The sequence below is a fragment of the Didymella exigua genome, assembly GCF_010094145.1.
Source record: "Didymella exigua CBS 183.55 unplaced genomic scaffold M421scaffold_54, whole genome shotgun sequence".
Classification (NCBI taxonomy): Eukaryota; Fungi; Ascomycota; class Dothideomycetes; order Pleosporales; family Didymellaceae; genus Didymella; species Didymella exigua.
This window is the reverse complement of record NW_022984828.1, coordinates 153,240-180,165: the sequence shown is the minus strand read 5'-3', so window position 1 is coordinate 180,165 and position 26,926 is coordinate 153,240. Positions and strand designations below refer to the sequence as shown.

Sequence of the window (26,926 nt, the reverse complement as noted above, 5' to 3'; positions counted from 1 at the left end):
ACAGTAGTGATCGTCTGTGAAGTCCTCGTTAAGGAACGCTCTACAGTCCTCTACATGTTCGGTAATTCAGCAGAAATATGAAGCATCAAGTACCGATAGATAGTTGCACCATAAGTTACTGTGAAGGCTACACAGATCTCGTTGTGGCGGTCCGCAAGGTCATGCAGCGTTGCCTGGACAGCTGTGGCAGATGGACCACTTCTGGACATGGTCGTTTTGACTGTGAATACGCGACTGCCCCGGAGGCGCATATAATCACATCCATCTATCATGATTTTCGAAAGGCATGCTTTGAGGTCACCGCTGGCGTGGCATTCGTAGTATAAAAATGAGACTGTAGTGCTGATACTACAATCTAGTTCGGGAACCCAAGAGGGCTAATCATCCACTATTTTGGTGTCTTGAAAGACCAAGCTAAGTATTCCAATGTCTCCACGTTCGAGGAATATGGTCTCGACGGCATTCCTGTGACAGTCCAAGCGACTGGTAGTGTAGTCCGAAAGTAGAAACGGGCGCTTAGAAGACATGTCGCAGCAAAGCTTTTGTAATCCAAGTAGCCCACATGTGTAATCTCTCGGTTCACTGAAGACTGAATCGACTGTCGACAGTAGTAGCTCGGTAAAGGTGTACTGGTGCCGGGTTTCGTGGAGTGTATGTCGCAATTGTCGAATATTATAAAACGCGACCAATCCAGTCAGAGCTCTTGATCCAAATAGGAAACGACCCTGCACGCTTTGTTTTTTGATGTACTTTGCGAAAAACTAATAATTGATTCAGGCCCGACCACAGAAGATCTCGACAGCTCTGGGAAGCATCATCTCTTGGAGGATCCATCCACGCCGGAAGAATGTCCATTCAAACAGGTAGTGAAGAGCCTCGAGCGTAAAGCCATTTGGTGTGTTATCTACTGAGATAATGTGGCTGTGGTCTATCTCGGCCTCGCTGTTGTTCCAGTAGTAGCTCGCAAAGGTGGATCTCTCCTTTGATTCAGTCGCAGGCAAATGTGATTGAAGGCGACTTGGATATTGAACCAATCCACTCTTCCCGGCCGAAGCAACGCTCTAGAAGCTTCCGAAAGGACCCTGGCCATCAGCTGAACTTGGTGGCCACGTCCCTGTAGATTTTGCTGGTTGAAGCACACAGCGTCTGCCCATAAAATCCTCGGGCGATCTGGCCGTCGAAATACCCGCAATGCATGGGTGAGATTGCGGGGAGCCGACAGGGTCTTTCCATTACAGAGTATATCTCTCTTGTCGCCCGGTCTGCCCTATTTGTACAAGACTGCCTCGTAAAACGGCCTGTCGTCGAGGCGCGTCTGATAGAGATGACATTGTATTGGTTCGTCACCTGTCCCAGGTCTCAACTGCAGGAGTCGAATGCTCTGTGGGGTCTGCAAACGTTCGTGCTTGTAACGCACAGGCTGTTGCTGTTTCTTTTGCTTATGACGCGCTGCAATGCTGTCAGCTCGTCAGATGCTCCATAGACTTGTCTGGACCTTGTAGATTCGCAAATCGGCATACCTCTGCTCTTGGTCTTGCTCTTCTTCGGCATCATGAAGACTCCACACGGCTCTTCAATGGAGGATAGTAAAGTGCGTAGCCAGCGGTCGCAGGACAAGGCTGAGGAAAGACAAATCCCGATTGTCCTGCGTGGAAATCGTTCGAATACGCGCAGGCTCAGTCTCATACAGGCATTCAAGTACGATTCGATAGATGGAACTACTGAGATGCCTGAGCTCCATGTAAGAAGATACGTGGGAAGTGTAGGAGATGTGAGACGGGCGATTCGCCTGTATGTTGTGCTCTGCATACTGCTGCAGCCTGGTCGTATCGTTTGTTCTTATTTTAACCAATGGCCCAAAACGGTCTCCTAATCGAAGCGCAACTCCAGAGATCCATAAGATGTCGCCCCCGTCATAATCGAACAATCGCGAAGGAAATCGCAGATACGCGGCACGCGCGCGCACGCGTGACAAGTAGCGTAGAACCCCATCGCATTTCGCTGTGGCTTATCTTCCATGATTGTTGAGAGTTTGCTGTGATATAGCGCAATTGCTGTAGTTCTTTCAATGAGATTGGCGGTATTTGTGTGGTCGCGTTCTCTGCTTCCACCTCCAGATCTTCGCTCATGCGTATGCCAAAAGCATCAAATCCGAATGCTAATGTGGAATGACATGAAATGGGACTTGAGTGACAGCGTACTGATGTGTTCTGATAAACCGTTATTGATCTTCAGGTTGATTCTCGCGATCAGTTTCGATGTTGTCTCGGAAAACATGGAAATCTTCTGTTACATACTTCCCTTCATCTCGCTCCAGTATTAATGTAAGCCTCTGACTCCGAGGTGGTCCCGGGGGTAACTAATTCTAACAGTAGACCCAGCAGAGATAGTCAATAGCAGTCCACATCTCGAAAGGATTGCCGTGCCCACGCACCACTACCCTTGTAGTTTGCGGGTAGAGCTGCACCATCAGTGAGACTTGCTGATGCTACTCGTTTAGATATACTGATTGATAAAATCGTATCGGCCCATAGAGGTCGAGGCTGACCTGGTTGTCTGAAGGTGAGCAGAGCGTCGAGAAGATTGCGGGTAACGGAGATTGCTTTATCTTCACTGTAAACAGTGACTCTCTGTCCTTCGAGTCTCCCCACATGTAGGATATAGCCTCGTGAGAAAGTCATCTATCAAGGGAATACTCGACAAGCGAATATCGTAATGCTCCTGTCCCTTTGCCAGAATCAGGATGTACTCTTAGGAACTGTCTGCTCTGACTGAATCGGAAGGGCCGATAGGTATTAAAAGCCACAGCCCGGATACTCCAGGAATCCTGACCTGGCCACGCATTCCATGCTGGGCTAGGTTGGCGTCTGTAGTTGGCTTCCTGTCGCCAGCGTCGATGTGAGCGAAGATGTTCTATCGAGAGGCAGTTTCATTCAGGCCGGGCCTGCAGACTAATCTCTTTTTGTTGATGTGCTATGTCTTTTCGGTATCGTGGGCCGCCTCAATATCGAGGTAACCAATAGGCGATGCACATGCGCTCAGTCTTATCACAATACTCACTCCTTCCTTTCTTGAGCCTGACCACCCAGAAACGACAGTGCCCCCCGAGCAGCAGAAAGAGCCGGCTACAAGGGCAAGGATGTTATGGCCTCTAGCAGATTATGAAACACTCGCAGAGACTCATTCACTACCTCCTAAATTTGGCGAATCTGCAGGGTACAGTCGATCGTCTCTGCTACTTAAGAGATTGCTAGAGCTACCAACAAATGCTCTAGTCTGTGAGGATCCGCGGCTTGTGGTCTTCTGATCCATGCTTCCGAAACTTCCGATATGGCAAAAGTGTGCATGTGGCTGGCTCGCATCAGGAAAGACTTGAATGATGAGCGGTCATTGCAAGCATCGAGTGAGATAGGGCTGTTGTACGAAGGGTTTTTCCGACTCAAAAACGGTGACTGTGTAGGTACTTCAGTGTTGTACGAAAAACGTGCCCAATCGATGCTCGTGTATCAAGAGTCCGAGATTACCTCCACCACATGTACAATCTCTACCCAGACAAACCACAATCGAGGCTCCGGGGTCATTTCAGCTCCCGGCCACTCGTATGAATACATTTTCTTGTACTAATGATTGGTGTGATCGCATGGTCTCCGGACCGCTGGCCCCAAATCTGCAAGGGGCGGACGAATAGCCTTTATATGATTATCGGGCCGTGGGGTACAACCATTGGATACGGACTCAGAAATACAGGCTCTTGGGCTGTTTGTGCCGAGTTCGAGTACCGCTTGCTTGACCTCCACATGCCGCGCCCAATGATCAGCCGCAATGGGTTTCCGGACCATCCGCAGCTAGAGCCAGAAAACGATGATCGTGCATTCCCCAGGTTCGTGGAGAAGTCTGGGGTAGCGAACCCCTCGACTGGGATCGGCCCTTCTACAGATTCGCCAATGCGTAAATATAAGGAGAGGGCCCACCTTAAGTTGAGGTGGAGGACACGAACTACCGGGACGCAAACGGCAATGTCGAATCCAGCACCAAAACACGAGGTCACGAACCTTGAGAATGTGGGTGACGATAACGCAGACGAGGTCGAAGTCAAGGTTCATATCCACGCAAAGACCATCATCGCAGTGCTAGTATGTACCACAACCAACAGGTAGATCCTTAACTGACAAGCCAGGCCGTATGCTCGATCTTGTTCGTCCAGCTAATGTCGGTTGTCGGCGCGGGCTCACTGGGTCGGGACATGGCAACGTCGCTCGGCAGTCCGACACTGTCTGCCTGGTTCCCCTCGTCGATTACCATCCTCACACTTGCAACAATCCTGCCCGTCAGTCAAGCGGCGGACTACTGGGGCCGTAAGAACTTCATTCTGGGTGCGACGACTTTGGGTCTGGTTGGAGCGATTATGGTGTCCCGCGCGCAGAACATCGCTACTGCCATTGCCGGTATGGTTTTCGTGGGCTCGGCTTACGGCTGCCAGTCGATCTGCTACGCCATTCCGTCTGAAGTTTTGAACCGCAAGTACCGCGCATATGGCCAAGCCGCTGCAAACGTATCCTCCGGCATCGGGGGCATGAGTGGTGTCTTAATAGGGGGTGCGTTGGTCCGAACCGACGTCCAGAACTGGCGTATCTTTTGGTACGTCGCCGCAGCTTTGTTTGCCATTGGCCTAGTTGGCATATTCTTCGGCTACAATCCACCCAAACGTGAGCTGGAGGTCACCATGGGTCCCAGAGAAAAGCTAGGACACATGGACTGGATAGGCAGCTTCCTCATTGCAGCAGGTCTTGTTCTGCTCGTCATCGCGCTCCAGTATTCTGGAAACCCGTATACCTGGAGAGACGGACACGTGCTAGGCCCATTTATCTCTGGAGTGCTCTGCTTGGCTGCTTTCGGTGCCTGGGAGTGGAAGGGTACGAAAAGCGGCATCCTAGACCACCGTCTGTTCTTTGGTCGAGACTTCCCACTGGCTATCATGGCCATGTTTGTTGAAGGTCTGGCGTTCTTCGCCGTGACAAACTACTTTGTGTACGAGCTTGTCATCCTGCACCGCATGGACTCATTCACCGCCAGCCTACGTTTCGCTGTGGTCTTCATCATATCTATCGTCGTGGCTTTCGCAGTCGGTGTCTACACCACCTTCACCAAGCGCATCCGGGAGCCGCTCATTGCCGGCTTCCTTTCTCTGATGTCGTTCTCCATTCTGATGGTGTTTTACCACCCTGGTCTGCCACTGGCCAACTCTTACGGCTACGGCACCGTCGTTGGTACTGGGCTCGGTCTCGTCCTAAGTAATCTCATGGTGGCAGCTCACATGGGTACACCGCCCGACATGATTTCAATGAGTTCAGGACTACTCACTGCAGTCAGATCCCTGGGCGGCACCGTCGGACTCGCAATCAATAACAGCATCTTCAACAACAGTCTGAAGACACAGATTCCCAACAGGGTGGCATCTGCTGTATTGCCCCTGGGGTTTAGCCCGCAGAATTTGGGTCCATTGATTGGCGCGCTGTCCAGCCAGAGTGAGGCTGCTGTTCTCGCTGTACCGGGCGTCACGGCACAAATTGCCGGAGCTGCTGGAGCCGCTCTTCAGGAGGCGTTTAAAGTATCCTTCAGCAAGATATGGATTGCAGCCGCTGTTTTCAGTTCAGTCGGTGTCATCTGTAAGTCTTGCTTCATGGTTTCTGCGACACTCACTGACAGGCCTAGGTTCGTGCTTCATCAGTAACCCGAAGAGCCAGTTCACCGAGCACATCGATGCGCCGGTGGAACTTGAAGTTGCATTTGCCCAAGAAGCAGCAGAAAAGAGACGGTACGAAGACGCATAAGCATGGGAGAAGCGTCAGATTATGCTACCGTGCGCACACAGGATGTCGATGCCAGTCGAAGGTGTTGTTCGAATTAAAGTGTTGGCCCATTCAGATGAGCGCTCCAGCGTTCATCATTGCCTCTTCCCTACGGCGTCGAGCTTCGTACTTCGCCTCCTTTTTGGCGTCGTGGGCTGCTCGTGCTGCCTCATACTCGGCCTTCTTAATCTCGTACTCACGCCCACGTCTTTCGTATTCTTTTGCCTTCTTCCTTTCCGTCCTGATCTTGGCTTTGATCTCGCCATGCTCGGCCGAAGTAACGCGCCATGGGGTAGATAACACCTCGGCCTTGAAAGCTGCATTCTCAGTCCATGCTTGTGCCTCTCCGTTGGTCGAGGAGACGATCTGGACTCTCCTCAGTTCGAGTTGCTTGGCTCCACGGAACTCTGAGATGGATCCCTTCGCTTTCAAGATCATGCCAATCTCCACATTGACATTATCGACTTTTATTTCGAAGGCGCCGAACTGACTGATAACATTTACATTGCTGATAGTGGTGGTTGAGGAGAGAGTTCCCGAGCTTTGCTGATACGTAACGTGTCTCACAATCTTGAGCTCGATGGTAGCGCCACTCCCGTCATCCAGCGTGAGGGCGGAATACTTGGGAGTGATTTCGTCGATAGCTACGACAACGCCAACAACGCGCACATATCGTACGGGATAGTTGAGACAGAAGTAGATGTTTTGACCTGGAAAGTAGTTCAGCCAATGCTACCAATCTACACGCGGTGAGCCTTGCTTTGGTAATCCGGTTCTGACCATAAAGTATGCACATCGGCAGCGGCTAGTCTCACCCAGGCATCGTACGTCGGTGAATAAGGAAAGCAGTAGGCTGGGTAGAGTCGATAAGGGCGCTTTGCTGGATGCGTTGACATATCATGTTGTGTTGATGATGGATGAAACGAAAGAGGGGGCGGCGACGCGTCGAAGAAACACCAAGTTGGCGCCCCTCCACGTGGTCAGCCTTGGCGTTGCCCCACTTCCCGCTTCATGCAACTCGAGGCAAACGCCCTGCAAGTCTCTGACCAAGCCGCTCCCAAGACTGAGGTCTTACTTTGCAAGTGGAAAAAAGCAAGGCTTCTGCGCTCTGCATCAATGATCGATGATCGCATCTCGCCGATGTCCGCCTACGAGTTCCACTCGCAGAAGAACATATCTGGTCAGTAAGCTGTGTTTACCTTACAGTATGAGCGTAGCCAGCTTCATAGGTAGCCAGGTTCGCCCGGTCTACAGCCCTACATGTATATCCGTCACATCTCAACGCTGTCACCCTGGTGTCAGCTTCCGGGTGTGGAGTCCGAAAAGATGCGGCTAGCTGGAGAGGTTGGCCAACTGGAGGTGCAGTATTTGCTTGACCAAGGTGGCTGCATGATCGATGATGCGCCATCCCACCAAACCGCTCCCTCAGCTGCATGTCTAAGATGACCTAGTAGGCTGACCTTGACCTGCAGCTTGGAGCTCTAGTTAGCATACCTCGACTCCTCTGCCGTTTCAACCATGATCGTAAGGTATATTGGCAACCGGCTCACCGGTCGGCTAACTTCTATTGCTTCTCTCTCTCACCTTCACTCTTGTGCGTAGCTGATGCGACAGTCTCTTGCTCACTTGCCCTGAGACACAAGCAGGTATTTTCTTGTCGCAAAACTCTATGCACACTGCCTTTCCTTTCAAGATCTCTTCCCAAGAACTCACTATCTCACCTGGCACGATGCGCACCTTTGCGCCTTGGAGGCTCGCCGTCCTGATATTCGGTGCACTTTGCGCCGCAACACCTGAAGCAAGCCCAGACGCTGAACCAGTTGCCGTGCCCCAATTTACGAATAATGCGCCATTCTCAGGCGCAGTTTACCTGGTCAATCCGAACGGCGAGCAGGTCACAGCTCAAGGCACGAACTACTGTCCTTCATCGGCATCCCAGAGCTGCAGCTCAGTGAATGCGCCTAGTTGGTAAGCTGTGACTTTTGAAGTACAGAGATAGAGCTGACGTCGCCTACAGGTGTTGCCCGGCTAACTACGCATGCGTCGTTCCTGCCAACTCGAATGGACTCCTTGGTTGCTGCCCATCTGGCAGTACCTGTGGCGGCGCTGTGAACGCTGCAGCGATAACGACAGTGACGGTGCAGGCGCAAGCACCAACGACAACCTTTGTCGTCTACAATGCACCAACCACAGTGCAAGGCGGCTTCTGCGCGACCATTACAATGAACGGGCCTGGACTTCCAAGAGCAGCAGAGGGGCAATGCGGGACTCTCTTGCTAGTGGCAGAAGGAGTCGCCCTGGAGGTGTTCAGCGTGCTAGCAACCATCGCCGCAGTACTGCTACACGTTGCGCTCGGTCGTACGCTTTGGTAAAGTGGACGATGGAGGTCGTCATGAGATTACGATTTACGAACACCCGTACGCTACATGAGCATAGACCTGCGATTTGTTTCGCCCACTAAGATCTAGTTTCCTCTCTCAGCATCTTCCTTATCGTTCTTGGGCACGTTGATCAACTTCGGTACGGTGACAGCGTTGAGGTGACGGAAAGCCTGGAGGTAGTCAGTAAAAGATCCCACTCCACACCACCGAACCTAGATATGTAACTCACATTCGCAATCGCCCCGTCAGGCAGCTTCCCATCCCACTTATCCTGAACCTTCTGGATCTTGCCCTCACCATCAAGGTGGATAGCCACAACACTACTCACCATCTGCTCCTTGTTGATTCCCTTGACCACATATCTCGTCTTCAAGTCCATCAAGATCGGGTTCCCCGCATCCTTGACACTGTGGTGCTGCCTTTCAATCTCACTGAATGCGCTCTGTAGCCCATACCATTGCGCCTGGTACTTCTCGCGGCCCTGGGCGATGGTAATGGGATCCTCAAAAGTCGCATCGTCGCGCCAGAGAGCGAGCTTTTGCAGTGAGGGTCGGCCGGCAAAGAGATCGAGGATTGAACCGATAATGGTCTGTTGTTGCGAAGAGAGGGTTATGCCGGGGGCGGTGGAGATGTTAGTGTTCTCGATGTTGGGAGAGGGGGGCTGGCTGGGAATTCCTGCGACGGCTTCAGCTTTTGGGTCTCAGCTAGTGGTTGTCAGAACAGTGGCAGGAGAGCTTACCGGTGGACATCTTAGCTGATGTTGTGTATCTGGAGATCTGTGAGACTGTAGGTTTCGATAACCGTGTGAATGATGTGTTGCAGGTTCGTGCGATCGTGAATGGCCGCATTTGTGTAATTTCGAATACTTAGTTCTGCAGTGGGCACCTGTCTTGCCCTCCTTTATGGGCAGCATTTACTTGTGACGCGTTGTCGCTTCGAACGCGTCCGAAGTCAAGTCTAAGACGTCATCGGATGGCTGTTCCCGACGTGAGACTGGTTGATCAAGCGAGGTACAAGCTGTGGAATCCGCGCATCGCGAAATCGATCTTTGCTATGATGTAAGGTGCGGAGGAATTTCAAAATCCGATCCTCTCAGATCGCATTTTTGGCATCGACGATTCGTCCGGTTTGGCGGCTTGGAGCCACTACACACACTGATCTGGATCCGCGGTTTCGATGGCAATATCCTTCTTCACCCTCGCGATAACCTACTCACTCGATCTTGATCTGGTGTGAATCTTGAGCATTCTCACTTTCGTAAAAAATGAAACGTGCAGTAATTTGACAATGTTCTGCTGAGGCCGAGCCATCCAATTTCAGGAGCTCGGGCGGACCGTAAGAGAGCGGAGCGGGCGCTATCATGAGTGGAAATAAGCCTGACTGGATCTAAGACGCATTTTAGCTCGCCATGAACCACGCCGCAGGGCTGAGTGTTGATGTTTGGGCTTCATGGACAGCTCATAGCGAGTCCTGAGGTTCAGGCGCTGCTCCGCCGTTTTCGACCAGCGTTACGCCGAATGTAAACCTTCAGCGCTATCACGAAGCAAGCCCTCTCCGCCATTTCCTCGATTATGACGTTCAGCGATGCGAATTGGATGAGGCGCGGTTTAGACGTCAGCTCAGCAACTAGTCAGATGAGGATGTGACTCCTGCAGGTTGCTCTCAGCTTCGGGCGCCCCTTGATCGGTGGGCCCGTGTAGACAATGTTATGTCTGTATATCTGCAGGTCACAACTCTTGTGTCTCGTAAGCTACCAGTCACCTATTATGCTGCACATTCGTCAAAAGCGTGCCTCGAAGGGTGTGACCTTCGTCAAACCACAAACACAAGCCTCGAGTAGCAAGTTGGCATCTTCATCAGCAGTCGCGCGACCATCAAAATCAGGGCCTCAAAGCGCGAGAGCCAGACACGTCCGCAATGCGTCCACAGCAACGTCTACACGTGCATCACAACGACATTCCATTGCTCCAACCAAAGTCAGCAATCATCAACGGCGACTAGCATCTATCTTCATGGCATTAATGCCGTCGAGTCCCCTTCCGACTGAAACCGACGCAGAGACTCTGGAAGCTGCTCAGAAAGCGAGCATTGCGTCCAGAGCACAATCCACAACTCAACAAACGCCCAGTCAGCACCGTATGCGCACAGGACGTCAAGGCGGGTCGATAAAATAGGTTTCGGTACGAGCTAAACCTGAAGAAGAGGAGGAGAGGCAATACCAGAAGGTGTGACGAGGTTGAAATGGATGACCTCGTAGAGCAACGAGAAGTTGTTAGGAGCAAAGGTGAGGATATGGCTTGATCCGGTGATACGGAGATGTAATGGTATGGTGGTCTTTCAGTATTTCAGATTACGTTGATCCAACTCTCGATATTCGATAAGCTTCACCTTTCATGCCCGGCAGTGGCGACCTGCAAAATACGTTCCTCCAAACCGGGTACGTGTATGCATTCGATGCCATTATCCCGTAGCTTCGCAATACCCTCATTGGCGCCAACAAACTTTTCCGGCTCTTTGACTCCAAGATAGACTTTCTTTATCCTGGATTGCCCATCTGAACCCTTCGTGCGGATGAGACGATCCACGCATGGTACGTTGCCCACTGATCTCTTATTGCAAGGTTCCATGGTGGTGTAGATGACGGTGCTTGCTGGTAACACCTCGCCTGCAGACTCTTCAGGTAGTCCATGTCTCTTTGCAAATTTCATCAAGCAGCACTGCTCAGCGTGGGTATTGCCTTCACACTCCAAGGTATAACCTCTCTCCAGGATGGTGCCAGTCTCTTCGTCAACTAGCAAGGCTCCAACACAGAAGTTCGTTGGCTTTGGTGGTGACTCCTGAGCTTGATCCAAGGCGAGGCGCATGTATTGCAAGTGATCACTGGGGTCTGGTACTTGTGCTGCAGGAACTGGACCGTCCCACATCCTCACTGATCCTTCCCATTTTTCCGGCATCTTGATTGTGAGAGGAGATTGTGAGAGTGGTGGCTTCGACGAAAGGTCCTGGACTCCTGGTGATGCAAGAGTGGATCCTTTCTTATCGATAACGAAGACCCACTTCCGCGCGACGCGTTTCCAAGCTCACCACGCGACCGACTCTTGCTCACACCAGAACACAACAGTACACCATGGCGAGGAAACAAAGGAAGGATTACGAGAAAAGCAGCTCGGACGATGAGGATATCGGCGACGAAGAAGATGGACCACCCACTATCAACCCATATGAGGTCCTCGGCCTGGATCGCGAAGCTACGGCCGACGATGTGAAGAAAGCGTACAGGAAGATGGCACTGAAACATCACCCAGGTATGTGGGTTCAAACTGCTCCGGTTTTCAACTAACGGTTCCAAGATAAGGCTGCTGAGGGCGAGAAGCAAACAGCAAACAAGAAGTTCCAGGAGATCGCCTTCGCATATGCCATACTCTCAGACGATCGCCGACGAAAGCGCTACGACCTCACAGGTAGCACTGCCGAGTCTCTCGAAGATGACGAGGATTTCGATTGGCTCAGTTTCTACCGCGGACAGTTTGAGAATGTCATCAACGAGGAGGCCATTCACAAACTGTCTAACGAGTACAAGTCTAGCGAGGAGGAGCGGAGAGACCTACTAACGGCGTACAAGAAGTACAAGGGCAGTCTAGATCACATGTATGAAGCGATCATGCTGTCAGACATCCTGGTAGACGACGATCGATTCCGAGAGATGATCGACGATGCCATATCGAAGGGCGAGATTGAATTGTACCCCGCGTACGCAAAAGAGACGGACGAGACACGCTTGAAGGCGAAGAAGGCTGCGAAGAAGAGCCGCGACGACTTCGATAAGCGCCAGGCAGCTGAGGAGGCTAAGGCGAAGAAAGTTGGAAAGTCGAACGGCAAGGCGAAGAGCAAGAAGGGCGGCGGCGGAGACATGGCTGATCTTGCGGCTTTGATTCAGCAGCGCCAGGCATCAAGGGCAGGAGGCTTCTTCGACCGTCTCGAAGCAAAGTACGCACCAAAACCAAAGGGAAACAAGCGCGCTACACCTATGGAGGAGCCACCTGAGGAAGCTTTCCAGGCTACGTCTGCTCGTGCTAAGAAGCGTAAGCAGAGCAAGAAGGTCGTTGTGGAGGACGATGATGAAGACATGGATCTCGGAGAAGAGGACATTGGTAGTTCTGACGATGAGGGGGAAGAAGAAGCTCCACGCAAATCGAAGGCACGTACAAAGGCTAGAGGACGAGGTCGTGTCAGCAGCATCGCTTGAAGACTTGGTGAATTCTGTAGCTACCTCCAGGCTAGGTCATCGAACTCTTAACGGGGTCGTATTTTTGGGAACTTGCATAGCATGGTGTTAGGTCATTTGAATATAGTAGTAGCTGCGACAAGTCATCGCGAGCACATGGCTGAACCTGGTAGTATACAAATGTTCTTCCTCTGATTAACTCATGCTAAAATTCTTGTACGACCTTCAACTCCGATCCTTTGGGCCTTTGCGAGCCAACAAATCCTCTGGTGGCTACCAAATGTACAATTCTCAGCTCGAGAACTTATGTGCAGGATTGTCAGGGTCTGCATCTTGTTTTCACTCGTCCTTCACCACGAATGACTAGCGTGGTTTCCCCTACAACAAGCACTCGACCCACACTTCGACCAATCAAGTTACGCAAACACACAATTGCCCCACAGGACTCAGCCCATACTCATCTGTTTCTCCAGGCAGACAAATATCTACCCGCACCACTTCATCACAGCGCATATCTTTCAACCTTAAGAAGGTGCACTACAATCATGGCGACAGCGCCCACACCTCCGAGAACACCCACCGCTCGGAAAGTAATAGCGCAACCACATGACATGACCTCGACCTCCACTAAGCCTTCCACAGTCTCTTCCAGGTTCGCCGTCCGCTATCTCGCCAAATGTCACTGCCACCGAATCACCGATATCATTACAGAAGCGCAGGTGGCAGGGTGGAGTGAGTCACTTACACGCTCTGGTTTTTCAGTTCTCTGATATGTACAGGCTGTAGCTCTGCCATTACCGGGCCTGACACAACCTGAGAGCATGAATAGAGGCGCACCAGTGGCGCCGATGGCGCCTATGAAGCGACAGAAGGTTGAGGCAGAGATCAAGGCTGAGGTAAGTGAATGAGCAGCCGAGCACAGCTCACCCGTTAGCAGTTTGCTGACTGTCTCCACCAACACCAGCACCAATACCTCAGCATGCCCGTATCTCCTCTTCAAAATCCAAACGGCGCCCAGCATGATTCGATCTCACCCTTCAGACCACAGCAGCCTCCACATCCTTACATTCAACCCTTTCAACCACATGCGCCGCCTATCATGGCTCAACAGATCTTTATGACCGCGTTGCACAGAAATGGTTCACTTTTCCCGATAGAGCCTACGAAGAATCCTATCGGCTCTCGACGCGTCGATGCTATCGCGCATACCATGTGGGAAGTGGTATTCAGCAAGGCAGACATGATGGATAACGTCACCACGAAGGCCGCGTTGTTCAATCCCCTCAAGCTCCGAGCGCTGGCGAAGCTGAACTGGCTTCCTAGTTGGTGGTTCCTGCGCGAGATGGCTCTCGGTGTTATGGAGCATTCAGGATGGCTGGTGGATGATAGCGAGAGACAGGGAGAATGGAAAGAGGTGGTACATTTCTGCAAGAAGGCGGAATTGAAGACATATGGGGACAACGGTGCGGTGCAGAACGAGGGAGGTGGCTTACCCAAGCCAGAAGAAATACGGGAGTCGGTACAAAAGGTGGACTCCTAGTTGGAACAGCTGGCACTTGACCTCCAGGATGACAGGTGGAAGCGCAGCGAGTCGATTAGTTGTCGCCAACGTAATTCATGCACGGTTGTTGGGGGCGAAATTGGAGAACTTGAAACAGAGTCTCTGAGCGAGACAGAAGAAAGGTAGTTGGATGGAAGACATCAGTCAGTAGGGTGAGACACCGACGTCTCCCACATAAAGTCACTGCGCTATCAAATTTTCCATCAAGTATCCTGACACATCAGCATTGATCTCCACTGCACCGACCACCTCCAACATCCGCTATGGGTAACACTTACACTACTCCGGAGCGCGCTCTCCTCGACGTGGACCCTTACGACCTTCTACAGCGCTATCCTAACATCCCTACCTGGGCCGTTCACGTCTTTCAATCCTGGAAAAGGCCCCAACAACTCTGGATCCAAGAGGCTCGCGCACTCCTGAATATGGCTGATGACTATGGCTATGTGAACTGTCGATTGGAGTACTATGGTGGTAGACAATTATCTACAGTGCGGGGCGGGAGCTAGCTAAACGAGCTGGCCAATGAGAGCGCTGCCTGCGCGGACAATGGCACATGTGCCGCCAATAACGATACCATTGGGACAACTCCCGCTAAACGTCGGTACAACGAGCGAAGATTGGAAGGGCTTCCTTCGCAACTGAGGAGGAATGGCGCTGCGCTGAGCGGGAGATCGATCTGTGGCGGCTTAGTCGGGATCTGATCGGAGCGAAGAACGATGGACAGGAGCAGGACAGCGGGAAAGAGAGGATTGCATAGTAGAACCGTTAGAATTGCCCTGGAGGTAGTCCACATACTTCACGAAATAGGGTGAATTCGAACAAAGTCGGGAAACAATCGTGATGTTGCGCTTGGATTCTAGAACATACTTGAGTTTGATGCCTTCGCATTGCGCATATTCTACTCTCATTGTGTCACACTGCCCGTCCTTCATTAGACGCGAGGACAAAGTCCCGGGTTTAGCCCTCTTTCGCATGCTGTGTACAGGTTGCCCTTCTTCCTATTGATCCATCGTACATCCGAACCTCTGCCACAGTCGTCTTCAACAGAATTGGGACAGCTGCTCCGATGCGCTTATTTCCTCCTCCAAAGCGTTGGCGGACCGATCAAGACGATATTCCTGGCTCCCCGCTTGCACAAGATAGCAGAAAGGAGGCAAAAACACGTCAGACATGCAGCACGTCAGGTAGCGCAACGTCCGCAACATCAGTGGCTTCCACAGTAGCTTCTGCAGGCTCTTTGGTTTCCACGGAGACAATCCAGAATGCAAACAAGCAACACACATATCTCGTTCCAATCGACAGTGTCCGCCGTCAAGCTGTCGTCGGACAGCGTGACGACACTCTGCTTCGGCTGACGTGCATGAACACTAGGAAAAACAAACGCCAGGAACAAAAGTTCAAGAAGATTCCTTATGGCCTGATCGAATGGGACAATCCACGGCACATCTCTATGATCAACGCATGGCGCAGACAACTCTACGGCCGTGGGGCTAGTAAAAAGCTTAGAGAGACTCAGTGGTGGCTTCCAGATGAAGAGCTTTGGCTCGAGATGTATTGCCACCTCTCCATCGCTGAGACGAACAGGCGCGCCATTGACCTCCCTGCAAAGAACGACGTGGGGGAAGAGTTCCTAAGGTTCTTCGAAGGTCGCAAGCTGGAAGACCAACATGGTGGAGCAGTGAAACGCGAACGAAGAACTTTGAGCTCCGTCACAGGTAAGTTCGGTCGATCGTTCCCGTACCTACGGGAGTGCCTGGCTCAGGCTGTTGTGGGTATGTCTGGACATGTGTTCACGCCATCCATTACCGGGGAGGAGATCGATAGGTTCAAGACATTCAAGGCGGAGATCTTAGAGAAGGGCATCCGTACTGAGATGGTGGGGTTTGTAAATTCGCCGGAGTGGCGGGCGTTCTTCTTGTCGCAATCTAGTGGGAACGATGATGTTGCTAGTAGAAGCAAAGATGGTCAGGGCGATACCAATGGTAAGTCTGGGACGGTGGAAAATGTTAAGACTCCTGACAGTATGGCTTGAAAGTCGAACAATGTCTGCGAGTCTGATGGATCGGGTTCAGAGTGAATCGCAGGACCAGTGATCAGTCATGCTGTTGAGCTTTCGGTGAAGTGCAGACGTAGATTTAATTAGTTCATTTGGTAGCGATAGTATGTCATTTCCTGAATGGCCATGCCTAGGCATACAGTGAAGAGTATAAAGGAGTGATCGGGATAGAGGGAGAGTGAGATAAAGGGTCTAAAGTTACGGGAGGCCCCACCAACCAGCCCCGCACCCCTGCATTTCTTTCGCACAAACTTACACTAGCGGCATAAAGTTTCTAGGAGCGCGGGCAACACTGAAAGACTGTACTTCTGACGAATTACTCGCAAGATTCACCAAAGTACAGTACACATAAAAAGAGCCGGGAAATTCAAACAACATGCCGCGCAACTACTCAGACTCGGAGTCGGATTCAGGAAGCTCAGTTGGGAGCATCGTCGAGGAGAGGAGCGAGGCTGATGAGACAACCTTCAAATGCTTGTTCTGCAACAAGCAGTTTGCACGCATCTCAGAGATGTCTTCGCACTGCACATCAGAGCACGGCTTCGATCTGAACGCAACAGTCAAGAGTCTCGGTTCAAGTGAGCCTGCCACACCATTCCTCTTTGGGCGACTACTGACAGTTTCCAGAGGCTGATGAAATCGACATCATTAAGCTCGTAAACTGCCTTCGATCAGAAGCACAGAAGGGCACAGACCCCAAGAACATGAAAATCACACTAGAAGATTTGAGCGACAAGTACCTTCAACCAGTGCTCGAAGACGATGCACTACTCTTCGAGCTCGGAGATCTCATGCAAGACATCGAGACCAAGGCCGTCGACTATGAAGAATTCGAGGCCAAGCTCCAGAAAGATATGCCAGAGGACTTCTCACGGCTGCAAGTCACTAGCGACCGGGACGAGGACTACTTTGAGAGCTACAAAGGCAACAGCATCCACCGCGAGATGATCGAGGACCGCGTCCGCACAGAAGGCTACCGGGACTTCATCGAGAAGAACCTGTCCGTCTTCAAAGACAAGGTCGTCCTTGATGTTGGCTGCGGCACAGGTATCTTGTCGCTGTTCTGCGCCCGTGCCGGTGCAAAGAAAGTCTTCGCAGTCGACAACTCACAGATCGCTGTTCGCGCGAAGGAGAATGTCGAAAAGAACGGCTACGCAGATCGCATTCAGGTCATCCAGGGCCGTATCGAGGACTTCAACACGCAGCGCCAGATTGGCAAGGACAAAGTTGACATCATCATCTCCGAGTGGATGGGCTATGGACTGCTGTTCGAGGGCATGCTGGACTCTGTTCTCCGCGCGCGTGACATGTACTTGAAAGACGACGGCCTCCTGGTGCCCAGTCACTGCAACATTCGCCTCGCGCCGATCGCAGACAAGGAGTGGATTGCGGACGCCACAGGCGCCAAGTTCTGGAAAGACGTGTACGGCTTTGATTTCTCCTCCATGATTCCCGGCGGCCTGCTCAACCACCGCGAAATCGGCGTCTTCGACGTGCCTCCCACCGCGCTCTGCGGGTCTGCCAACGCGCACCTCCTCGAGATGAAGACCGCGTCCATCGGCGACCTGAGCTTCAAGATCCCACTGCACATGACGCTCGACCGGGATGTTGAGTCCCTACAAGCCATCGCTATATGGTTCGATACCATCTTCGTGCACCCCGGCAGCGAGCAGGACATCAAGACTATCGACGACGTGGACTGGCAGAACAACGGCATTCCGGGCTTGGGCTTCTCAACTGGGCCGGCGAACACACCCACGCACTGGCATCAAGCTGTGCTGTTGCTAGACGATGAGGTCGCGGCGAAGCAGAAGTTCAAGAAGGGCGAGGTGCTGGAGGGGACGCTGCAGTATGCTAAGGAGAAGGGCGATGATCGGGGCATCACGGTGACGGTGGAATGGAAGGGCAAGAGTGAGAGCGAAGAGGTTGAGGGCAAGGTCAGGAGATCGATGGCTTAGACGACTTTCTGATTACGAGGTGATGATTGTAAGGAGTCGAAAAGTTATGTGCGGCGTCGATGGGTCGAGACTCGGGAACACTAGCCATGGTGATACAATTGAAACGTGTAGCGAGCACGAGTTGATCAGAAGCAATTGAAGCATCGTACTCATCAGTTGTCAATGTTGAGTATCCGCCAACGCGACGCAAATAGCAGGAGTCGCTCGTAGGCCAGCGGTTCTTGACCGGATCGCTATGTAGGGCTGAGACAAATGAGGCATTATCCGAGGAGTACGCATGATGTCAGCCGCACCGAACCGCTAACTTTAAGAGCCTCAATGCTGACTTTGGATAGCTGGAGCCAGCTGTCCGGACGTCGACGGATGCACTTACAAAAACAGAGCAGCCCGCAAGGTACTCGTTGCCAGATTTCAGCTGTTTGCAAGTGCTATCGTCGCACTCACACTGCATCATCATTATGGTCTGGAAGACACAGCGGTGTGAGATGCTTTACGTGCTGCACTCGATGCCACTTGCGCATGCACGTCCTGACGCGCGAATTCGTTGATTGGCTCCGTAGCAGCAGTCGTAGCTGCAATCCGGGAAGAACATCGGGAACCGGAAGACGGGAGGGTTTGCGCAGGAGGCGGCGCGTATCTTGGACGCGCACATGGCGGCGAAGCTGCGGTGTGTATGGGCGGGCACACGTATCGACGAGTATAAAGGCCCGATGCAGCTTCCTCGCCCTACCCCACGTATCTTCTCCCCCCTCCAGGACTCCTCTTCAGCACCTTTGAGCTGCTTTCCTGCTTCTTTCTGAGTTTGGAGGTTCCACGACAGGACCCTGCCCCGCTTTTGTTAAGCTTTCTATAGCAAAGCTTGTTTCCCAGCATCGCAGATCATCAACGCAGCAGAAATGTCGTTCTCCGCAGACAAGGTGCCTATCCTTAAGGTGGGCTCTGGACATGGCCAGCGCAGGTTCTCGAGCACCAAGGAGCCGAGTGGCAGTGGTAAGTACAAGTGGAGCGGCGAGCTAGGTTCAACATGGAGCGGAGCATTACTTCAGAACAACAGACGACTGGAGCTGTCGGCAAGGAATGCTCCGAGTAGATAAGAGGCTTGGAGTCAAGCTTGAGCTATGAGGATGGTGTCGGCTGGCAGAACATGGCACTTTTGGGCTGGCTCACTGACGTCTACTGCCAGAGCTGGGCTCCAGCATCCACCGCAACTTTCGCGAAGCGCACGAAGGCCACAAGCCTCACGCCGGTCTCGACCCCTCTCGTTCTACAACCGGTGTTGTCTGGACGTCCGAACAAGCATACAAGCACGGCTTCGCTGGTACGTCTCAAACCAGTGTATTCACAATTGGGAGCAAAGATCAACATGATGAAGTTGCTATCAATTGTGCGTAAATTCTGGAGCGATAGCTGAATAACTTCACAGACAAACCCGAGGAGTGGGCAAACCTTGGTCAGGGAGCGCCGGAGGTTGACGATAGCATCCAGGGCTGCTTCGAAAGACCCAAGGTAAGTCGAGCTTTTGAGCCAGATGCTAGCCAGAGGCTGACACATATGCAGGAAGTAGACATCAGTGCACATGGCCGCGAATACGGCCCTACAGCCGGTATCAAGCCTCTCCGTGAGGCCGTTGCGACACTCTACAACGAGCACCACCGCAAGTGGAGGAAGAGCCAGTACACATACGAGAACGTGTGTATTGTGCCCGGTGGCCGCGCAGGTCTCATCCGTATCGCCGCTGTCTTGGGCAACTGCTACCTGGGTTTCTTCATCCCCGACTACACAGCGTACAACGAGATGTTGTCTCTCTTCAAGAACATCGCAGCCATTCCCATTCCTCTCGGCGAGCAGGATCAGTACCATATGTCACCCGACAAGGTCGCCGAGGAGATTGCCCGTGGCACATCAGTGCTCCTGACGTCCAACCCCAGGAACCCCACTGGACAGATGGTCACGAACCCCGAGCTTGCGCAGATCCAGAACATCTGCCGTGACCGTGCAACGCTCATCATGGACGAGTTCTACTGCGGCTACAACTACACGACCAACTGCGACGGCACCGTCATCTCAGCCGCCGACAATGTCGAGGATGTTGACGAGGACGACGTCTTGATCATCGACGGTCTGACCAAGCGCTTCCGTCTCCCCGGCTGGCGAGTCGCGTGGGTCATTGGCCCCAAGGAGTTCATCAGCGCCATTGGGTCGTGCGGATCCTACCTCGACGGCGGATGCAACGTGCCGTTTCAGGAAGCGGCGGTGGAGATGCTGAGCCCGCCACGGGTGCGCAACGAGATGCGGGCGCTGCAGATGCACTTCCGCACGAAGCGCGACTACGTCATCGGCAGACTGCAGGACATTGGCTTCAAGTTCCCGTACATGCCCAACTCGACCTTCTACCTGTGGCTGGATCTGAGCGGGCTGCCCGAGGGCATCAACGACGGGCTGAACTTCTTCCACGCGTGTTTGCAGGAGAAGGTCATTGTCGTGCCGGGTATCTTCTTCGACTTGAACCCCAGCAAGCGCCGTGATTTGTTCGACAGCCCGTGTCACCACTTTGTCCGTCTGAGCTACGGACCGAGGATGGATGTGCTGGAGAAGGGGCTGGACTCGATTGAGAGGATCGTGACCAAGTAAGTGTTGGCCGTTGATGTGAATTGCGTCGAGCAGTGACTGACAAGCATGCAGGTACCGCGAGAATCCCGGCCACAAGCTGCCAGCAAGGCCGCGTGGCGGAGGTACCGGGCTATAGGCGGTGGTAAGCGTAGAACGAGTTCTGTCGCGACGGTAGGAGTGGCAATACATACACGTCTCTGTTGGCACTGTCAGCCCCTCTCACTGGAAATCAATTGCAGTCACCCACCTACTCGTAGACACGACTCTTGCCTGTGAAGCATCTTAACATTTGCCATACACAATATACACAGCACGTGCAGCATGCATCCCATATGCCCGAGTGCCTCAACCTTCGTCGGTCCCAGCCAATCCGTCCTCGCCAGCGCACAACCACAGAAAGGTCCCATGGCCTCTCACATCACACACATCTCCCCTCCCCCTTCTCCTTTCACTTCACTTTCCCTCGCCCTCGCCCCGGCCCCCCTCACTATGCTCTTCCCCCGCAAACTCAACAGGCAAATTCATCCCAATTCTCCTCGCACTAAGCCTAACACGCTCCTCCTCACTCATCCCCATACCAGGGTTATACCGCTCAATCAGCGTAGCATACACGCGCTGCGCGCGCGCGTACTGCACGAACTGCTCGAGCTGCGCCGCTTGGCTCGCGGTGTGCGCGGGCGCGGGCGCGGACGGCGACTGTAGTGAGGTGCGCACGCGCTTCTGCAGCGGCGAGGCGGCAGATAGCTTCTGGTGCGCTGTGCGTGTTGTCTGCGGTTTGAGGGGGAGTTCGCGCAGGAGTTGGCGGTAGAGGGCGCGGATTTGCGGCGCGGAGGACATGATGGGTTGTGTGTGTTGTGTATTGTGGAGGTGGTGGTGACGGTGCGGCACGGAGGTGGTGGTGATGGTGCGGCGCGGAGATTGTGCGGCGCGGAGATTGTGCGGCGCGGAGATTGTGCGGCGCGGAGATTGTGCGGCGAAAAGTTCGGGGGAGCGCAGGGACCGGGCCGGCGACAAGTTTACGGCGACGCGGGACGACGGCGCCGTCTACAATGTTGGGCTTTTTGCCGACCAAGAGATGGACATGGACGTGTCGCGCTTGTGCGCGAGGACTGGCGCAGCAGAGGCGCGGGCTGCGCCTGAGGCCGCGCGCGAGGCTGGCGCAGGCTGGAGCAGAGAGGCTTCCCACGCCCGAGACGGTGACGCTCACTGACGGCACCACGATACGCATCCAGGCCGAGCGGCCACCACGTGACGCTGCTCCGGCGCCTGCAGCGTCGGCAGAGGCGTCTTTGCCAGCGGCGCCTTCGCCAGCGCAGCGCACTCAAGTCGCGCCGCCCGGGTCTCGCGACACCGACGGCCTCGTCCCCTCGACGGCCTCAACCCTCCTCTCGTACCCGAAGTCGAAGACAAAGACACCCCCCGAGACGGCGCCTTCGGGCCCGCACGACTACAACTGGTACTACGAGACGGCGGCGCCCAGCGCGGCCAACACAGCACACGCGAACAGCTTCTTCGAGAAGCACGGCAAGCACGCCACGCTGCTGCGCAGCATCGCGCAGTTCCGCAAGCTGCCCGAGACGGACGTGCCGGAAGTGGCCTTCATCGGGCGCTCGAACGTGGGCAAGAGCAGCCTGCTGAACGCGGTGATGGGGTGCAACACCCGCGCGCTGCTGGCGCGGACCTCATCGACGCCCGGCTTCACCAAGACGATGAACCTGTACGGCATTGCGGCAGAGCCCGGTGTGCGGATCCAGACGCGGGCGCAGGACAGCGGGCCGGGGAAGGAGAAGATAGTCGGCCGCGGCGGCCTGGTCATCGTCGACATGCCCGGCTACGGCTCCGGCAGCCTGACGAGCTGGGGCGTCGAGATCATGAAGTACATCCAGAGCCGCAAGGCGCTGCGGCGCGTCTTCGTGCTGCTCGACGCCGAGCATGGCCTCAAGGACAAGGATCGCAGCATCCTCGCCAGCCTGCGCCTCGCGGGTGTAAGCCACCAGGTCGTGCTCAGCAAGATGGATAAGCTGTACATTCCCAAGGCGAGCGAGATCAAGAAAGTCGCAAAGGGCGCCAAGCTGAAGGCCAAGGGCACCGTGAACGCCTTGAGGGCCGAGATGAGGACCCTGTTGCCGGACATTGCGCCCCCGCACGGCGGCGCCGCTCTGGGCGAGATTCTGGCCTGTAGCAGTGAGACGCTGGTCGACGGGAAGCGCTTGGGGGTCGACCATGTGCGGTTTGCAGTCTTGAAGGCTGTCGGGCTGCAAGGGGAGGAGAGGAAGGGATTCACCGAGAGTAAGAAGAAAAAGAAAAAGGTCGAGGTGCAGTCCTGAGAGCATGGCGAAGCGTGCGCTGTGTAAACGTGCACGTTGTACAGTTCTATAAACGTCCTGCTACGCTATCCTACAAACATACAAAACCACACTACTCAACGGGATCCTCCTCAAGCAGCGCCTTGAAGCTAAATGGCTCAAACGGCACACCATCACCAATGAAATGCTTGCTCATGGCCTCGACCCAGTGCAGACGCAGCGAGTGCAGCATGGCACTTGTGCCCTCCATCACACACAGAACCATGACCGTGAGCGCGAACCAGAATCCAAAGATGAAGACCATCAGGACCGAGCCAAGAATGCCCGTGTATGTGAAGGCGTTCTTCATCGTCATCTCCCACAGCACGATCGAGAGACGCTGATGCGCGAGAGACAGGGCCCAGAGACGGAGGTACGAGGCCGTGTGGGAGACGCAGTTGAGACAGAATTCTAGGTTGCATTAGTTAAACACTGAATGGTCAGAGGAATGTCAAGCTTACCGATAGTGTGGATGACCTGGTGGATCATGATCTCACCAAAGTCAAACTCCTCGTGCTCCTCACCGTGGCCGATGTCCTGCGTGATCATTGCAATGCCATCGTCGTCGTCTCCAAAGCTCTCACGTCCGCCGTTGGCGGTGCCGTTGGCGGGAGTGTCGTCATCGTCATCCAGAGCACTGACACGGGCAGTCTCGCCGATGCTGCGGTATCCGAGAGCCTGAGCCCTGTTGTGCTCCCAGCGGAGATAGAAAGGCTTCAAGAACAGGAGGATAGGAACACAGACGAGAGCCATAAGCAGCAGGATAACCTGCACGGTTGCCTGACCAGGGTACAACGGCTTATCGGGGTCCTCTAGGGTACCGGGCTGCAAGAACATGTAGATCAACATGTTCAGCAGAGATGGGGGGTCCTGACCCTTGGCAGCCCAGTCGACGCACCACTTGTAGACAATGGAGAACGACAGGTAGCCGAAGATGGACTGGAAGAAGATCATACCTGGAACGAAGTTTCCCCAGATGTCGATGGGTGTCTTGAAGTAGCGTGCGTTGACGAGCGACCACATGAGTGAGAAGGTCATGTGGCACCAACCGAGCAAGATACTGAGTTTCATCTTGTAACTGTTGGAGAAGAGCAGATCGTTCTCCGTGTCGTGCCAGCGGTAATCCAGACCGAAGGGGTAGGTGTGACCTTCAACACGGCTGGCGGTAGGACCCTTGCCGTCGTTGTCCCATACCCACATAGACTTGAACCAGGGTAGCCCAAGAGAGAAGGCGTCGCAGTAGATCAGACCGGTGTAGATGGAGAAGAGACCCATCATGAAGACGATGTAACGACCGTAGAACATCATGGAGAACAGTTCGTCAAGCTTGCTGCGCTCAAGTCTGCGCTCGTAGTAGATCATCGCCAGGGCAGCGAGCAGAAGGATGACGCCGTGACCAGCATCACCGAACATGACGGCGAACATGAAGGGGAAGGTGACAATGGCGGGCAGCGCAGGGTTGACTTCGCGGTACTTGATGGTTCCGTAGGCGTCGATGATGGTCTGGAAACCGTTGGTGAACCGGTTCACCTTGAAGTAGGTCGGCGGGGTCTTGGTTGTCTTGACCTGGTTGACGATGGTTGGCACAGACAAGCCGGCGCGCTCGTTGACGTCGGAGAGGGTGGACTTGATGAGTCCAAGAGCACTGGTGGGCGCCCAAGCCTCAGCAATAAGCGTCTTGCGCTGGTGGTCGTACGAAAACCTGTTTAGCGTCTCGTAGGTAGCCTTCTCCTTCTTGATGACGACCATCCAAGCAGCCAGGTTGCGGCTGATAGCAGTCAGCTCGGCGTCCAGGGTCGACTTAGTGTTACGTAGAACACTGGCAAGGTCGCTCAGACGAGTGTTGACCTCCCGGATCTGGTCACGGCGCAACTCGCTGTTCTCGTCGACGCTGTACAGGTCGGCACCGAGCGACTCAGAGATCTTGCGGATCTTGGCAATAATCTCCTTGCCGTGGGCGAAGATGATGAAGACGTTCTTGCTCGTCTCCTCGTTGTTCTCGGGGTTGATGATGGGCTCGGGGATCTCGGTCTGGTTCATGTACAGGTTGCCGCGGAGGGTACGCCACAGGATCCTCTCGAAGGCCGCAATACGCTCGCGGGGAATGACACCAGCGACGAAGCCGATGTTCATGACGGTGAGCGAGCGCTCGGCAGAGGCGTCGCCGGAGGCGTTCTGCTCGACGTCGCGGAGGAGAGGCGCATCGTCGTCATCGTCCAAAGATTGCCTGATCTCCTCGGTCTGGCCGCGGGCACGGTCGAAGAAACCGCCGGCCTCTCTGAGCACCCAGCGCCACTCTGTTAGCTCCACCTCGCGTTTCTTCAGCGTCTCGTAGCTCTCGTTGAGCGAGGCAATGCGCTGTTCCAGGCTCTGGCTCTTGTCGGCCAGCTCGTCGATCTCCGAGGCCGAGGGCGAGGTGAAGGGGTTGTTGAAGTCGTAGATGGAGCGCACCGAGATGCTCGCCTTGTCCATCTGGGCGTGGAAGTAGCGCAGCTGACGCTCCACGTTGTCGAGGCGGCGGATCTCCTGGGTGAAGGTGCGCTGAAAGGCCGTCGTCTCGGCGTTGAGCTGGCATCGTCAGTACCCGCAGTGCCATCGCAATGGGCGCGTGTTAGCTCACATCTCTGAAGTCCATGACGCCGAGCTCTCCAAGCGCAGAGACGACCTCGCGGCCAATCTCGTTCGCAATGTAGAGCTGGGTCAAGGACATGTCCGCCGAGCGAAACATGGTGTCCTTTTGAGGTGCCATAATGGCGGTAGAGAGACAAGTCGTCCGGTGAAGGCTTGCTTGTCTCGAGGGGCGGTCGGGGCGTGGGCGGCGAGATGGGAGTTGATGATAGCTGTGCCTGCCATGATGGCGTTCAAGCTGCTCTATCGCCAAGCGCGTCACGTGCTGTGACAGCTGCGTCATCTTCGAGCGTCGAAGCGTTCACCCATAACACGTCAACGATCATGCAGGAGCCAGTCATTTATCATTGTGCTCGTCAATATTACTCGTAGCAACGCTCTGAAGAATACGCGCTCGCAACACTGGCATCGTGGTACCCTTCAAGCCACTTGAACGTCTTCGGACCGGTACAGTTGAACAAACTCGACCAGACACCCGGCCCATCCCAGCAGTTAGGCAGTGGGACTGGTACCCTCTTGCATGTGTTGCAACTCTGCCAGTCGTACGCTGCCCTCTGATCGCAGTACTGGTGAAGGATGTCTTGCTTGGCTACTCCTGCGCCATGTTAGCCATGGGCGGTGAACACGAGGCTCGACGAAAGAGGTAGGAATAGAGAAGATGAAGGACATACTGAGGTCATCGATGATATAGTTGAAGCAGTAGTGCTGGCCTACGTGGCAATGACCGCTTGTCGTCAAGGCTCCATCGCTGCCAATGAGTTGCGGTTGATTTGAGTCCTGCACAGTCGACGGGAGAGCGGTTGCGACAACGGCGAAGAGGATACTGTGGATGAGCTGCATCGTGATTGCGGCTGCTTAGGACAGGTACTTGTTACTGAACAGGCTCCGTAAAAGGCGGTATAGTAGTATGAACCCCGGCGAGACGGTATTAATGGTGATGGTAGTGACAGGCTCAAGGCTACCTTGCGGGTTTGTCCTCAGGCCCTCATCAAAGAGTACGGGGAGGTATTAACAGGGCCACTGTACTTTCCTGACATAGCTGGTGCCGCCTGCCGTCCGTGTAGCACGTCAAAGAAGCAGTGACTCAACACATTCCAAGCAAAGAACTGGTAACAAGACTACACGCTGCTTACCGTCGACGGTACCTTACTGAAAGCACGTGGCGACGCGACTAAGCGCGTCAGTGCCATAAGATCGCAAAGCAAGGAGGACATTGCATGGTATAGATAAAATGATAGTACGATAGCTAGCTAATCAGAGCAAGGGCAAGCAGACCGAACGCCAAAGATATCCACCAACATCAGAACCAA

The 26,926-nt window shown here is 53.9% G+C and overlaps 17 protein-coding genes across 17 annotated transcripts; 10 read left to right on the top strand and 7 right to left on the bottom strand.

Annotated features, from left to right (window-relative positions):
- Nucleotides 1-4,016: 4,016 nt before the first annotated feature.
- On the top strand, nt 4,017-5,831 carry M421DRAFT_9948 (putative siderophore iron transporter; the record flags this gene model as incomplete). Its single annotated transcript, XM_033598760.1, has 3 exons — nt 4,017-4,133; nt 4,178-5,666; nt 5,713-5,831. 3 exons carry the CDS (start codon nt 4,017-4,019, stop codon nt 5,829-5,831), a joined length of 1,725 nt encoding a protein of 574 aa, XP_033443427.1.
- Nucleotides 5,832-5,921: 90 nt separating this feature from the next.
- On the bottom strand, nt 5,922-6,745 carry M421DRAFT_104638 (uncharacterized protein; the record flags this gene model as incomplete). Its single annotated transcript, XM_033587048.1, has 2 exons — nt 5,922-6,559; nt 6,610-6,745. 2 exons carry the CDS (start codon nt 6,743-6,745, stop codon nt 5,922-5,924), a joined length of 774 nt encoding a protein of 257 aa, XP_033443426.1.
- Nucleotides 6,746-7,578: 833 nt separating this feature from the next.
- M421DRAFT_76069 (uncharacterized protein) lies at nt 7,579-8,221 on the top strand (the record flags this gene model as incomplete). The annotated part of the gene is made up of 2 exons (XM_033597187.1): nt 7,579-7,817; nt 7,867-8,221. 2 exons carry the CDS (start codon nt 7,579-7,581, stop codon nt 8,219-8,221), a joined length of 594 nt encoding a protein of 197 aa, XP_033443425.1.
- A 12-nt stretch (nt 8,222-8,233) lies between these two features.
- On the bottom strand, nt 8,234-9,275 carry M421DRAFT_426143 (uncharacterized protein). Its single transcript, XM_033594307.1, has 3 exons — nt 8,970-9,275; nt 8,460-8,920; nt 8,234-8,400 (listed from the first exon to the last, which is right to left on the bottom strand). The coding sequence occupies exons 1-3, from the start codon at nt 8,977-8,979 to the stop codon at nt 8,314-8,316; spliced, it is 558 nt and encodes a 185-aa protein (XP_033443424.1). The 5' UTR covers nt 8,980-9,275; the 3' UTR covers nt 8,234-8,313.
- A 461-nt stretch (nt 9,276-9,736) lies between these two features.
- On the top strand, nt 9,737-10,509 carry M421DRAFT_332186 (uncharacterized protein). Its single transcript, XM_033589390.1, has one exon. It carries the CDS (start codon nt 9,934-9,936, stop codon nt 10,402-10,404), a length of 471 nt encoding a protein of 156 aa, XP_033443423.1. The 5' UTR covers nt 9,737-9,933; the 3' UTR covers nt 10,405-10,509.
- On the bottom strand, nt 10,184-11,211 carry M421DRAFT_426142 (cytidine deaminase-like protein). The gene has a single exon (XM_033594306.1). The coding sequence runs from the start codon at nt 11,182-11,184 to the stop codon at nt 10,615-10,617; it is 570 nt and encodes a 189-aa protein (XP_033443422.1). The 5' UTR covers nt 11,185-11,211; the 3' UTR covers nt 10,184-10,614.
- A 114-nt stretch (nt 11,212-11,325) lies between these two features.
- On the top strand, nt 11,326-12,635 carry M421DRAFT_426141 (DnaJ-domain-containing protein). Its single transcript, XM_033594305.1, has 2 exons — nt 11,326-11,535; nt 11,581-12,635. The coding sequence occupies exons 1-2, from the start codon at nt 11,358-11,360 to the stop codon at nt 12,474-12,476; spliced, it is 1,074 nt and encodes a 357-aa protein (XP_033443421.1). The 5' UTR covers nt 11,326-11,357; the 3' UTR covers nt 12,477-12,635.
- Nucleotides 12,636-12,963: 328 nt separating this feature from the next.
- Nucleotides 12,964-14,200, top strand: M421DRAFT_426139 (uncharacterized protein). Its single transcript, XM_033594304.1, has 4 exons — nt 12,964-13,045; nt 13,098-13,187; nt 13,235-13,351; nt 13,420-14,200. The coding sequence occupies exons 1-4, from the start codon at nt 13,001-13,003 to the stop codon at nt 13,993-13,995; spliced, it is 828 nt and encodes a 275-aa protein (XP_033443420.1). The 5' UTR covers nt 12,964-13,000; the 3' UTR covers nt 13,996-14,200.
- A 308-nt stretch (nt 14,201-14,508) lies between these two features.
- On the bottom strand, nt 14,509-14,838 carry M421DRAFT_426138 (uncharacterized protein). The gene has a single exon (XM_033594303.1). The coding sequence runs from the start codon at nt 14,810-14,812 to the stop codon at nt 14,522-14,524; it is 291 nt and encodes a 96-aa protein (XP_033443419.1). The 5' UTR covers nt 14,813-14,838; the 3' UTR covers nt 14,509-14,521.
- Nucleotides 14,839-14,882: 44 nt separating this feature from the next.
- On the top strand, nt 14,883-16,244 carry M421DRAFT_332058 (uncharacterized protein). Its single transcript, XM_033589387.1, has one exon. It carries the CDS (start codon nt 15,086-15,088, stop codon nt 16,049-16,051), a length of 966 nt encoding a protein of 321 aa, XP_033443418.1. The 5' UTR covers nt 14,883-15,085; the 3' UTR covers nt 16,052-16,244.
- Nucleotides 16,245-16,372: 128 nt separating this feature from the next.
- Nucleotides 16,373-18,278, top strand: M421DRAFT_426136 (histone-arginine methyltransferase CARM1). Its single transcript, XM_033594302.1, has 2 exons — nt 16,373-16,653; nt 16,703-18,278. The coding sequence occupies exons 1-2, from the start codon at nt 16,452-16,454 to the stop codon at nt 18,031-18,033; spliced, it is 1,533 nt and encodes a 510-aa protein (XP_033443417.1). The 5' UTR covers nt 16,373-16,451; the 3' UTR covers nt 18,034-18,278.
- On the top strand, nt 18,238-19,030 carry M421DRAFT_332071 (uncharacterized protein). The gene has a single exon (XM_033589388.1). It carries the CDS (start codon nt 18,286-18,288, stop codon nt 18,808-18,810), a length of 525 nt encoding a protein of 174 aa, XP_033443416.1. The 5' UTR covers nt 18,238-18,285; the 3' UTR covers nt 18,811-19,030.
- M421DRAFT_426135 (aminotransferase) lies at nt 18,471-20,961 on the top strand. The gene is made up of 5 exons (XM_033594301.1): nt 18,471-19,023; nt 19,217-19,351; nt 19,457-19,539; nt 19,591-20,660; nt 20,716-20,961. Exons 1-5 carry the CDS (start codon nt 18,930-18,932, stop codon nt 20,777-20,779), a joined length of 1,446 nt encoding a protein of 481 aa, XP_033443415.1. The 5' UTR covers nt 18,471-18,929; the 3' UTR covers nt 20,780-20,961.
- Nucleotides 20,891-21,545, bottom strand: M421DRAFT_426134 (uncharacterized protein). Its single transcript, XM_033594300.1, has one exon. It carries the CDS (start codon nt 21,478-21,480, stop codon nt 21,097-21,099), a length of 384 nt encoding a protein of 127 aa, XP_033443414.1. The 5' UTR covers nt 21,481-21,545; the 3' UTR covers nt 20,891-21,096.
- A 537-nt stretch (nt 21,546-22,082) lies between these two features.
- Nucleotides 22,083-22,919, top strand: M421DRAFT_17574 (GTP-binding protein engB; the record flags this gene model as incomplete). Its single annotated transcript, XM_033587832.1, has 1 exon — nt 22,083-22,919. A coding segment is annotated over one exon (837 nt), but the record flags the coding sequence as incomplete, so codon positions are not given.
- Nucleotides 22,920-23,061: 142 nt separating this feature from the next.
- On the bottom strand, nt 23,062-25,737 carry M421DRAFT_76051 (vacuolar ATP synthase 98 kDa subunit; the record flags this gene model as incomplete). The annotated part of the gene is made up of 3 exons (XM_033597185.1): nt 23,062-23,399; nt 23,450-25,556; nt 25,609-25,737. The coding sequence occupies 3 exons, from the start codon at nt 25,735-25,737 to the stop codon at nt 23,062-23,064; spliced, it is 2,574 nt and encodes an 857-aa protein (XP_033443412.1).
- Nucleotides 25,738-25,853: 116 nt separating this feature from the next.
- M421DRAFT_332054 (uncharacterized protein) lies at nt 25,854-26,702 on the bottom strand. Its single transcript, XM_033589386.1, has 2 exons — nt 26,288-26,702; nt 25,854-26,211 (listed from the first exon to the last, which is right to left on the bottom strand). Exons 1-2 carry the CDS (start codon nt 26,454-26,456, stop codon nt 25,979-25,981), a joined length of 402 nt encoding a protein of 133 aa, XP_033443411.1. The 5' UTR covers nt 26,457-26,702; the 3' UTR covers nt 25,854-25,978.
- Nucleotides 26,703-26,926: the final 224 nt, after the last annotated feature.